The sequence below is a fragment of the Leptopilina heterotoma genome, unplaced genomic scaffold (genome assembly GCF_015476425.1).
Source record: "Leptopilina heterotoma isolate Lh14 unplaced genomic scaffold, ASM1547642v1 Lhet_18, whole genome shotgun sequence".
Taxonomy (NCBI): Eukaryota; Metazoa; Arthropoda; class Insecta; order Hymenoptera; family Figitidae; genus Leptopilina; species Leptopilina heterotoma.
The window spans coordinates 880,149-892,798 of NW_025110896.1; the positions used below are offsets into that span (position 1 = coordinate 880,149).

The following is a 12,650-nucleotide window of genomic DNA, read 5'->3' on the forward strand; positions in this document are numbered from 1 at the left end:
TATATTTTACAATTAAATAAAAAGCAAATTTTATTGAATAAATCAAAGAAAAAATTTTTACTTGGACCAGCTATAAATTTTATTATTTTTGCGAAATTTTTAGTTGTTTCAGTTAAAATTTTCTCTGCTCTAGAGAAACTTATCGCTCTTTTTGGTGAAGTTTTATTAACTTCTTCTGAAAAAAATTAATTTGATTCAAATAATCGATTACTTGTGTGTTATCAAATAAGTATTTACTTGAATTAAATAATATTTATTTAAATCAAATAAACTGTATTTCAACAAATAAATTTGCTATTTGAAGAAAATACCATTTAATTAATTTGAATAAAAATTATTTGACGTAATTAATTAATTATTAATTTTATATATATATATATATATATTTATCTGATAATAGAAAAGTAATTGTTTAATTAAATCAAATTAACAAAAAGAAAATTTATTTGATTTAAATAATCGATTACTTGTCTATTATAAAATAAATATTCATTTGAATCAAATAATTTTTATTTATTTTATTATTTTTATTTTGTTTTTTTATTTAATTAAATCAATTAAATGGTATTTAAATAATAAAATTATTGGTTCAAATAAAATTTAATTAAATTCAATAAAAATTATTTGATTCAAGTAAATATTTCTTTGATAGTAGACAAGTTAGCAATCAAATAATATTGTTTTCAGTCTAATTTTTTTCCAGTCTATGTGTTGAATAATATTTTTTTGTAATTTAATTTAATTTATATATTTTCATATTTTTATTATATTTTATTCATTTATTTACTAGAATTTATTAGTCTTTAATATTACAATTGTTATATTCTTTTATTTAACAATTATTATATTTAATTCAAAATTTAAAATATTAAAATTAAAAATTTGGCTAATGTAGTAAAATTTTTAGCTATTCCAGATTTTTTTTGCCGAATAAGAAAAGATTTTACCAGATTTACGAAAAGAACTCTTATTAAAATTTGACCGTAATAAAAAGCAGGCAAAAAAATATTTTTTCCTGCAAAATATTTTCTATTGCGAAAAATATTGCCCGCGAATTCACAATAATTACAATTGGAAAACTAAATGACCCTTAATAGTCGTATTTTCATCATTATTTTTTTTCTACATGAAAAAAAAATACTTCGTATCGTAAACGACATTTATAATACTGTTTAATCATTCAGAACAAGATCTCGTAATACTGTTTACCAAATTGCAGTTTTACCATAGACAAAAAAACGAAATTTTTGTCCTGGACCAACATTCACTTTCATACTTTTAAGTACCCTTTCTTTTCTTTTTTTGAGGAGTTTTTCCAAAAAAAACAATGTACGTCAATAAAAATACTCTTTCAAAGTTTTGTATATAATTAAGTAGAAAAAAAAATTGTTCTTCAAGTTTCATTTTTTGGCTTATTGCTACCCAATCTTCTTCTCATTCCCCATCTCATTCCTTGGAATAATTGTCGATTTCGATTGAAGGCAATATTCTTTTTAATCTGTCCATTTTGTTTTTTCATAGGATTTTTCTGCTTTTTCTTGTGTTGAAATTCTTTCTTAGGTTTCTTCGATTTGTAAATTAAGGGCTTTATCATGCTTGGATCACATGTACCGGGTCCAATGGCAGTGGCATTACGAAAAGCTCTCGTCCAGTCGTTGAGAAAATCTCTATAGAGTCGCAAAACACCCGAATCTTGAATTAACATCAACGTTAAGTCGCCCTCTTCGGCCCAATTCGAACTCTCCGTCACAATATTTGCCTTGTGTGTCGTTGGCAATTGTAGTCCCAAATTGAAAATTGCCGTCTCCACTTCGCACAACGTCTGTGAATCGAGAGAATAGAAAAAAAATATTATTAAAATTCTTTTTGGAAATTGTTTTGTTGAATTTTTGAAAATAATAATAGTTTGTTTATGTGCAGGGCTCGAACTTGTGAGAAAAGGAAAATAAAAATTGTACCGAAAGTAACTTACCCTTCTTACTTCGTTGTACATTCCGTCGATAATTTCATTCCTCCTGCTCATTGTGAGTTCGGCATTAATATTCGATTTGAGACGAAAGGCCCTCAAATGATAGAATGTGATGGCGAACCTTTGCAGTGCATCGTGCAATCGTGGAAGTGCTTTCTCTGCTTTTTTACTTTTTTCCAAGCACCATAATTCACGATGATACCAATCGAGTTGCTTCTCTGGTAGCCAGGACATTCGGTATTGCTGCTCCTTCAGCACTTTGTACACCTAGAAGAGAGAAATGAGAGAGTCCATAAATATACATATACATATAAATTTTGTTTAAACTTTTTGACATGATCCAATATCTCTTCACATAACACCTATGTACATTTATTTCAAACCCATCAAGTAGCTAACGCAGCGAACAATATTTCTAAACATCTGGCTCATCTTCGTTCAATTCCAAGAACACGTGACGTGTTATTACCACCAAGAGAATTTTCGCTCCCACAGTAGTCATTTCTCTCTTCATTCTTTTCTTTTTGCTGATCGAGAGTAAAATTCGTTCTATTTTCAATTTACTAATGTCAACATTGCATTGAGTAATGTAATTTATTTTATTGTAATTCCATTGTAATTCCCAAATATGTATTCAAAGTAGAAAATTTTAGCACAATGTTGTGACAATACTCGTGGGTTTTTGAATTGAGAAAAACTAACTAACTGAAACTTTCGTCTAAAGAATGAAAAAAATTTTAAAGAAAGAAAAACTAAATTTACTCCTTTTTTCGCAAGAATAGAAACAGAAGAAAATTTTTTTTGCACACAAACTTGAAGATGAGAAATTAACGTGAGTAAACGTCTTGTTATGAAATGAGGATGAAAAATTTTTGAAGTGAATTGAAGTGAAGAGAGAAAGAGAAAAATGATGATAATGGCTATGGACCACAGGGGAAGAAGAAGGTTGGTGCTGACGCCTCTTAATGTCGCCACTGAAGTGTACACTTTAGACAAAACAATAATAACTGTCATCTAGTTACAAAACTATGGTAAGCTGGTGCAAAATGTTACGTAAACTCATAATACAGTCTCTTATCTCCTTTATTTATGAAGACACCTGATATTCACTACACACATATATTTATATATGTATGTATATATTAATAAAGACTTCTTTGCAAATGATTCTCATATACTCTACAAGAGAATCGAAACGATTTGCACAATGACGTCGACATCTTTCACTAATTATATCATCACCCTTCAAAAGCGTACTCAAAACGTGATTGAGTTTTATCCAAACATAATTATTGTAATTCTTATAGAAATTGTTATTACACTATAAATATTTATTCTCATTAGTGTCTCATTAGAGCTTTGAATTGGTATTTTCTTTTTGCGAATCGGGATGTTTTCTTTGATTAATTGAATCATTTTAACCCTTTTGGGTTAAAATCTTCGTCAAATCTTCGTCATTGTAGTTAAGGGGTTAAGGATATTAACAAGACGTTTACCATTTTTCGGTTTCTACGCGGAATGTTTACGGTTTGTAACGGATTGTATAGTAACGGTTTGTATGAAAATAGTTGCTAAGGTAACCAAAAATCATAGTAACGGTTGCTATGGTAACAGTTCGTAAGGTAACAATTACCATAGGAACGGTTGCTATGACGTAATGTACCGGCCCCTAATGGGAGGCCGTTAGGACCTACGAACAGAAGCCTGAGTTTTGCCCCTTGGTCACGAAACCCTAAAATCTAAAAATGTATAAATCTGGGTGCTAGGCTAGGTGCCCCAGGGAAAAGATTAGAATTGAAAGAATTGAAAATTACCTTCGAGTAAATTTCGTGAATGTCTTTGATGTCCTTGCGAAGGTGCTCTTGCGCGACCCTCAATTGTGTTCGGACCCTTTTCAGCGCCCGATGAACACTGTGTCGTTGAGGTAATTTCCTCAAAGGTGCAGCGACTGGTGTTCCACAGGGTTGCACCCAGGGTTCCATGTCCATCGCTTCGGAAATAATACTACTACGATGACCGTATGAGGGCGCAGCGGTCACTGAAGTTAGGCCAGAACTCAAAAAGAATGCTAAACTCGTAAACGTTGCTGTATGTATCAGCGAATCTGAAATTCAACAAAGAAGAAAAAAATTACTTAGCTTCACTTGCAACAATCATTTCCGAAGAGCTTTCCATTTTTCCTTACTTCTAAGTTGCTTACACAATTTTTCCAAGCCAACAAACGTTTGTTGGCTCAATTTGATATTCTTAGATCATAATTTAATTAATGTTACGATAATTAATTTCCCCCCAAAAAGACATCACCAAAAATGGTTGTTGAGAATTTTGCTACTAATTTCCTCTCGACATTGAAAAGATTATAAAGAATTCAATAGCGATTACGGATTTCTATTTTCGAATACAAAACTGCATCGAGCTTTAGTAAAAACAAACGAAGCGAATTTTAACACTGTTCGTTACTTTTACCGCGTGGTCAATCACAACAAATTTTCCTCTGCCGAGAAATGTCTGTATCACTCGACGGAATTAGAGAAGGAGTTTTTCAAAATTTCTGACTCATCATTTTTAAAGAATCTCCTCTCTCTGTATATTTTGTCGGAGAAAAAGACATTAAAGAACAAAAAATTCTTTTTAAAAAAAGGCGAACTTTAGTGGATCAGAAAGGAAGTCGTAAGCCAGGAAGATGTATAATTGCGTAATAAATCCTGATTCTCCGATTCGCAACCCATTTCCCGTCTGCGGGGGCGACGATTGGACGCTGTTAAATTGAAGCGTAGGTGCACACACACCGCGTGTTGGTAATACCTGTGTATAACCTGTGTACAGGGTGCGTCCATTGGTTCGGGTGTGAAAGTCGGAAGATGATGCTCTCTCTCTCTTTCGTATATGTGTGTTTTACTGGCATAAAAGCGGCACCCGTTTCAGTTATACTAAATGACCCAATAACATGCTTCTTATTTGTTACATAAAACCTACACTTTACAACACGTGTTTAATGTATATCTTTCTTTTACTTTATCTCTTTGTGATGTTGACTTTTCGTTACATCTTACTTTTCGTGCAGAAAAAAAAGCCCACGTTCTTTTCGTATTCTTGTCGTAAAATTATCTTCAGATCGCGTATACAGTATTCTTCAGTGCTGAGATCATTGACCTTTGGTTTCAAAATAAACAATAATCGATTGTTTGCTGGAAAAATTTATTGGTTGAATCATTAAATCAAGTGGTTACAATTACAAATCAGCTATTAGTTTTGATGATGATAACAATCTGGATCGAATTGATGATACCGAATTGGATCATCAAATTTAGACCAAATATAGGATAAAACCTAGAATCAAACCTAGGATCGAACCTAGGATCAAACCTAGGATCAAACCTAGGATCAAACCTAGGATCAAACTAATATACCATATTGGATCAAATTAATACCAAATTGTACCGAATTGATACCAAACTATATACTTGATTAAAGTGATTTTATCAGAAGGTGATTTTAGTTGAACGAAACAAATATTTGACGATTTGATTCCATCCATAAAATTCAGAGTTGTGTTTACAGTTTTCTACATTTTGTAGGTATAATATAGCAAATGGCGAAAAAAAAGAATATACGCTTCATAAATTTTCTTTATCTTGTCTACTAAGGTGGAAAGCTCCACATGTGGTAATTAACGCTCGTTAATTGTCGGTACGTGCGGATAAAGTATATTGAATTAATAGTGGAAGTTGCGTTGGTTGTCGTGTGTGTGTTTTAATACACCTTTTGCCATATACACAAGACTGCGATTCATGCAACTGATTCAGACATCAGTTACGCACGATTGAACTCACATGAGAGTGTTTTCGTATTGAAAATGACAGCCACTCGTCGCTTCATTTCCAAGTCCGATAAATCTTCTTTTACTACATTCATACGCATGTAACTGTGACGAGAATTAGCTTCAACTTCTCTACCTGCACTTTATACAACCATTAAACCTATAGTCGTTTTTTTAAGCACCTAATTTTATTGCTATTAAGTACCAATAATTTGTTATTGACAATAAAATTAGCCTTTGAGAAATAACAATAAAATTATTTTGTTTACTACAAAAAGAAGGGTCTTAAAATACAAAGTTACTGTTATATTTTGACACAAATGTTTTTTTATTGTTTTGGAAAAGGGAAGAAAATTGAAATTTACAGACTAGGTGGGGTCAGAGGGAAAAAAAGTAGTGACGCCGGGGAAAAAAGGCTCGCGCAGCCGCTATGCGCCTGCGCAATCCTTTTTTTCCCGGCGTCACTACTTTTTTTCCCCCTTCTTCGAAAATCAGAATCATTATGCTAATTGTACATTGTGACCTATAAATAACACTGGTACAATAATTCTAAATTCAATTTCCGTTTAAAAATAATTCTTTCACCTTTTCGCAACAATAAATAAAAGCCATTTGTAAAATAAAATTTTTCGTCAAATTAAGATCAGAGGTTGAATGTATATAAAATGTATGTAAAATGTCAAATTGAGCATTGAGAATTTATGATCCCGTGCACAAGAAAAAAAAATGTTTCCCCAACATTTGTTGTTATATTGAGAGACTCGCAGGTCTTTATAATATACGTATGCCCTATTAATTCGGCCTAAAAGTGAAAGTGTCGAGTTTATAAGAGAGTAATTGTATTTACAACCCGGTGTGTTATAAATTACACTAAATGTACGTGTAACACTTTATTACATTCATGTTGTGCGAGCATTAGAACGTGTATATCATAAAAGATCTTGTGGTTGTGCATGCGTCTGGAATATAATTTATAAATTTAATTCTAATTAGACGTCATTTATTTCTACATTCAAGATTTGTGAAGAAGACAAAAGAGGTAAGTTGGGAAATAATTTTAAATATTTTTTTGTTTTGTTTTGTTTTTTATATTTTAAGTAGCAATAAGTACCATTTATGTGATTCATGGTGAATAAAAGCTAGAATCAGAGGATAATTTATTCACAAGTTGTTGCACATGCTACATGGGTGGTTGATATTATTTATAAACGGTTGATATCATATTATAGTTGATATATCGAGGATTAATTTTTTATAATTTAGAAAAGCTGTCAGAATCGTTAGAATTTCTATTCATTTTATTATCGAAATCATTTGCAATTGTAAAAAAAATGTTAACTTGACCTGTAATGTTGTGAAGTTAATAACCTCTGGAATAGTATTTTCTGGTTGAATCTACTAAAGGTCAGATATTTGATAGTATCTTTAGTATCTTTAGTATCTTTAGTATCTTTAGTATTTTTAGTATTTTTACTATCTTTAGTATCTTTAGTACCTTTAGTATCTTTAGTATCTTTAGTATCTTTAGTATCTTTAGGGCAAAATAATTTTTTCAAACTTTCCTTTTCTTTTTCAGAAACTTTGTGTGAAATTATTAAGAATGTATGAATAAAAGAAGAAAATTTAAGTAGAATATGGAGAAAATTGATAATTTAGTGAAATGTTAGTTATTAGTGAATTGTGAATAATTAGAGAATGATGAATCGTGAATTTTTGGGATATTATAAGTGTGTACGCGTGAGTATTGGTTGAAATTCGTGTAGCACGCGATTTTAATGTGCGAGAAAGGTACTCGAACACCCACGTAGGTAGTCTGTAGACCCGTTAAAAAATACAACGCAAACGAGATGGATGAGAGGAAGTAGAAAATAAAGAAGAGGCGTAAAGATACTTGATAAGCTCTCGCCTGGGCTTCAAAGTTAATCGAATCGTGATTTAACGTCAATGAAATATACCAGAATGGCGCTAAATCATCGTTCTCGTTTCGTAATTATACCACCACACACCAGTTAATTCAAGGTCAGGGCAAATATCCCCTCATATTCATTTGACACAATTATTATTGTAGCTGAAAAAAATTGTTTGTTGATTATTGTTTGTTAATTATCAAAAATTGGTTTATTATTCTTTGTCAATTATGGAACATTTTTTTTATTATCCTTTGTCAATTATAGAACATGGTTTTGTTACTCTATGCCAATTATAGAACATTGTTTTATTATTCTATGCCAATTATAGAAAATTGTTCACCAAATAATTAGTTATTGACGTTTACTAAACGATTTTTTGAACTTAACAAGTCAGTAGTTAACGAATTAGTCTTTCTGACTAAAAATTAGTCAGAAAGGTTAATAAGGTTATTATCGAACTGTTAATTTCAGTAGTCAAAAGTAACAAATTTGGACTATTTTTCAATTTTCTAATGCACAGTTTTCTATATTCTTCGTTTTCTATATTTCTCTATACTTTTTTAGTCCAGGCTATTCAATTTTTTCCCTGAGAATAGAATTTATGGATCATCGACCTTCGGTATCACCTCGTTTCGTTTTCTTTTTTTTCCCCTCTTTCTGCTTCATTTTCGAAGACGGGAGTCCTTTTTAGTCGCGCGATTCTCTGTGGGATCGGTTTCGATCGGTAGAAGAGACGAAGTATTCCCTTAGATTTTTGTCTTTTTTTTCTCTCTTTTCCTCCGCGAATTGGAAGATGAAGATTGTTGGTTTTGCAACGTGGCCGATGCCCCCAGGGGCGGCGCGCGGTACTTTCTGAGAACTGGTTGGCGTCGACCTCACCGGGAGCGGTGATTGCGTGGTGATTAGCCTTCCAGAATCTCTCTCTTTTTCGGACAGAGGAAAGAATAAGGAGAAAGAGTTGTGAGAAACCTAAGAGAGAGAGAGAAAACTAAATCAGGGGATGACCTCGCGTCGTCGTCAATTCTTGAATTCATTGTAGAATTGCCCTTATTTCGGAAAAAAAAATTATTTAGAAATTTTTGTTGTTGTTATTCTCGGGGAAAAGAAGGGTGAAAAGGAGATAAGGGAGGAAAAAGAATGTCAGGGGATAATTATTCGATTTATATTAGCAGTGGTATTTATAGTCCATTTGACACTTTGCGCTTGTGAGAGAACTTTCACGCCATCTAGGCTGTTTGATGATTGGCGCGAAATTCAAAAAATAGAAAATCGAGTATAATTCTGTATTCAACTTTTTTTCTTGGGAATAAAATTAAAACCCTGAAATAATTTTTTTTTTTGAATATGAAATTAAATTTTAGGCGTAAATTGCAGAGTTGCGGGAGAAAAATTACCAATTGAGAGAAAGAGTGAAAGAGAGAAAGAGAGGGAGAATACTCTTCTTTTCCCCTCCACACCCTGTTGTTTTCAAGTTCTTTTTAATTATACCTCGCAAACTCGAAGACGCGTGTTCTTATTTCAGTCGGCATACGACTACACGCTTTGTTCAGCAATGGTATGTGGGATGATATCCACCTTATTCTCCTTCTTCCACTCCTTCTTGTATACTTATGTATATATACGTATATATACGTGTGGCAAACACGTGGGATACACACATTTCAAAGCAATATAGTGTTAAGTCGTCCTCCTGCACCCACGGTTGTTACGAGCACGATGCCCCAAACAATCTGTGCCCTCTGCCTCATAGAAACAGTTTGTTCATACGTGCAGCATCTTCCACCACTTTAATACGGTTGTACCCGAGGGCCTGTAAAACAGACTTTTGCAGAGGCGTAGCATTTTTCACCTATACAATCGATAAACATAAAATGAGTCAAGTTTCATTGTTTTGTTTGTGGATTGGAGGAAAAGAAAAATTATCACCATCACTATAAGTGTATCAATCTGGTTCTAAGATTCTTGTAGGTTTCAGAATCGCGTGACTATTGGCTGGCTTTTGACTCTATTTTCTACTTTCTACCCTATTTTCTGCTTTTTACCCTTTTTTTCTACTTTTTACCCTTTTTTCCACATTTTACCCTTTTCTAACCTAGCCAAAATTTACCGAAAGATATTTGCCCACTGATTTACGAATTTGCCATCAGTTTTTCGAAATTCAAAATGGCGGATCCAATATGGCGGAAGAAAAAATTAAAAACTGGCCTGATTGGCTTGAAACTTGTTACCCGAAGGTTTTCGAAGTCCCTGATTACAAATCTGATATCAGTTTTTAAATAACATTTTTATTTCATAAAAATCAGAAAATTAATATAATTGAAAGATGGATTATTGTATAGTTATGGAATAATTTTTGATAAAATCAAATTTAGTTAGATAACCTGACATTAGGTGAATTTTCATTTTGTAGTTTATTACATTTTTTAAATTTTAAATTCACGATTTTAAGAAATCGTGAATTTTTTTTTAAGCCATTCTGGATCCAACATTTTAAATTTTGAAAAACTGATTGTAAATTTTAATTAACGACCCAAAAACCGAAATAATAATTCAACATACAGTTAAATTCTAGGCAAATCAGGAAAAGTCGCAGAAACGAGAAAAGTTAGGGAAAAGTCACAGAGAATTTTATTAAAATTACTGCAGAAAAATATTAAATCAAAATATTCTGGTTGAAAGTTTGAAACTTTAAACAATCCTTGAATTCTTTTCATTTTAAATATTTTTGAAAGTAAAATTGAAAACCAAAAATTTTAATTTTTTCCTATTTCTAACAAATATAATTAAATTTTAAACGTTTTTAAGTGAATTTCTTATTTAATAATTGAATTCTAGAAGATTTTTTTAGTGTATTAAAAATTAATGATTTCGCTTTTCAAATTATAAATTTTAAAACAAAATCTTAAATGTTTTTTTTTTGTTATGTTTGACAGTAATTGAATTTTTAAAGTAATTTAAGAGAATTTTTCTTGAATAATTGAATTCTGCAAAGAATATCTTTAATTTTTTTGATTTGTGACAATATTTGAATTTTAAACGGTTTGTAATTGAATTTTTTTGAATAAATCAATTTTTTTAATTTCTTAAAAACAATTGATGTTGTCTTTAAAATTAAAAAAATTGGAGATCAATGACAATGTGTGAATAAATAAACGAATTCTTGTTTCTGACAATAAATTAATTTTTAACGTAATTTATTTATTTATTTATTTATTTATTTAATGTACATTCCCGCAGTCCAATTTTGGACCATAAATGGGTAACTAAAAAATACATAAAACAATTAAGTAACAAATTTTAAGTAACAAAAAAATAAAAGTGAATAAAAAAAAAACAGTTATAAATTTGCAACAAAAAAAAAAAAAAAATTATTCTTTTAGTATACTTAATTATTTTAGAATAAAAATATTAAGAGATTTATTTTGCTAATTGACTTTTCAAAGAACTTTCTTTATTTTATTAAAAATAAATATAAAATTAAATTTTGGAAAAATTTCAACTAAAAAATTCATTTTTTTAAATAGAAAAAATTTTGAATATATTTAATTGACAAGTTTTCAAATAATTGAAAGTTTGTTTTAATTATTAAAAAATTTTTTTTATTGAGATTAACTATACCTTTCTTTTCAATTTTATGAAAGTTTTTGAAAATAATTAAATTTTTGTCAGACTTTGAATTTAAAAAATTATTTTACAATTAAAATTTACGAAAGCTGTAATTGAAGATATTCACATACTTTTTTGAGTTTTTTAGGTTCAAAAAAATTCAAATTGAATCTCAAAATAATTAAAGTTTAAGAGTTAGAATTAAAATTTTTAACATTATTTACTTCTGAAAAAATTAAAAATTTTTGAAATAATTGAAATTTTGATGAATTTCAAAGAGAATTGAATTATTTAAAAAGTTTTTAAAATTTTTATACTGAAAATTTTTAATTTTTATTTTTTAATGAAATTTATTGAAAAAATCTAGAAGATAATTGAATTTTACAAAAAAAAAAAATTAAATTCCCAAAAATAATTAACTAAATAACTTTCAAATAATTTAAATTTCGTGAAATTTTATTTCTAAAAATGAATTTTTAAAGAGAAATGAATTTTTTCAAGTTTTTTTTAAATTTCGTATACTAAAAACAGTTCTAAATGAATTTTATTTAATAAATCTTGGAGATAATTGAATTTTAAGAAGAAAAATGAAATTCTCAGGAATTATTAACTAACAAATTAAATAATTTCCTTTTAAATAATTGAAAGTTCTTAAAATTTTATGAAAAAGAATTTAATTTTTAAAGAGAATTGAAGTTTTTCAAAAGTTTTATTTGAATTTTTTATACTCTCTAAATTTTAAACTAGTATAAAAATGTTAACTAAATTTGAATTAGTGGCTATAGTTTTTTGCTTTTGAATTAGTAAATTCGACAGATAAATTAGAAGAAAATACTATTTATTAGTAAAATTTTTCTAATTCAAAACCAAAAGCAAAAAGACAGTTACTAATTTAAATTAATAAACATTTTTACTAATTCAATTTTAGAGGGAACTGAACATAGTTTTTATTTGATTTTATTTTATAAATCTTGGTGATAATTTGAATTTTATAAAGAAAATTGAAATTGTAATTGAAATTTAAGAGAAAAAGTAAAAATTCTATATAGATTTCAGGGGAAAATAAAAAATCAAATTGTTGTGACAAGCCTTGTAGTAAATAAAAGAAAATTTAAATTATGAAATTCTTTTTTATCAATTATCAAACTCTCTAGATTAATGTTAGAATTGAAAAAAATTTCTTTTGATCCATTTTTTATATCTACTTGATAATTTTATTATTATTAATAATACTAATTAAAAATAACATCTTTATTGTATATTTTATTGTTTTCCTTTTATTTACGTTATTGACGCTCTGCATAAAATTAGTTTATAGTTATTAAAGAAAATTTCTAACATCCCT

At 29.3% G+C, this 12,650-nt stretch overlaps 1 protein-coding gene across 2 annotated transcripts in view; it reads right to left on the reverse strand.

The window, feature by feature from the left end:
- Positions 1 to 894: 894 nt before the first annotated feature.
- LOC122499972 overlaps positions 895 to 12,650 on the reverse strand; it is a 50,354-nt gene continuing 38,598 nt past the window's right edge. For both annotated transcript variants that reach the window (XM_043608584.1, XM_043608583.1), the window contains exons 2-4: positions 3,784 to 4,073; positions 1,973 to 2,236; positions 895 to 1,822 (exon numbers count right to left, since the gene is read on the reverse strand). In XM_043608584.1, the coding sequence (XP_043464519.1) occupies positions 1,394 to 1,822; positions 1,973 to 2,236; positions 3,784 to 4,073 (983 nt within the window). In that variant the 3' untranslated portion in view covers positions 895 to 1,393. The remainder of the gene's footprint in view (positions 1,823 to 1,972; positions 2,237 to 3,783; positions 4,074 to 12,650) is intronic.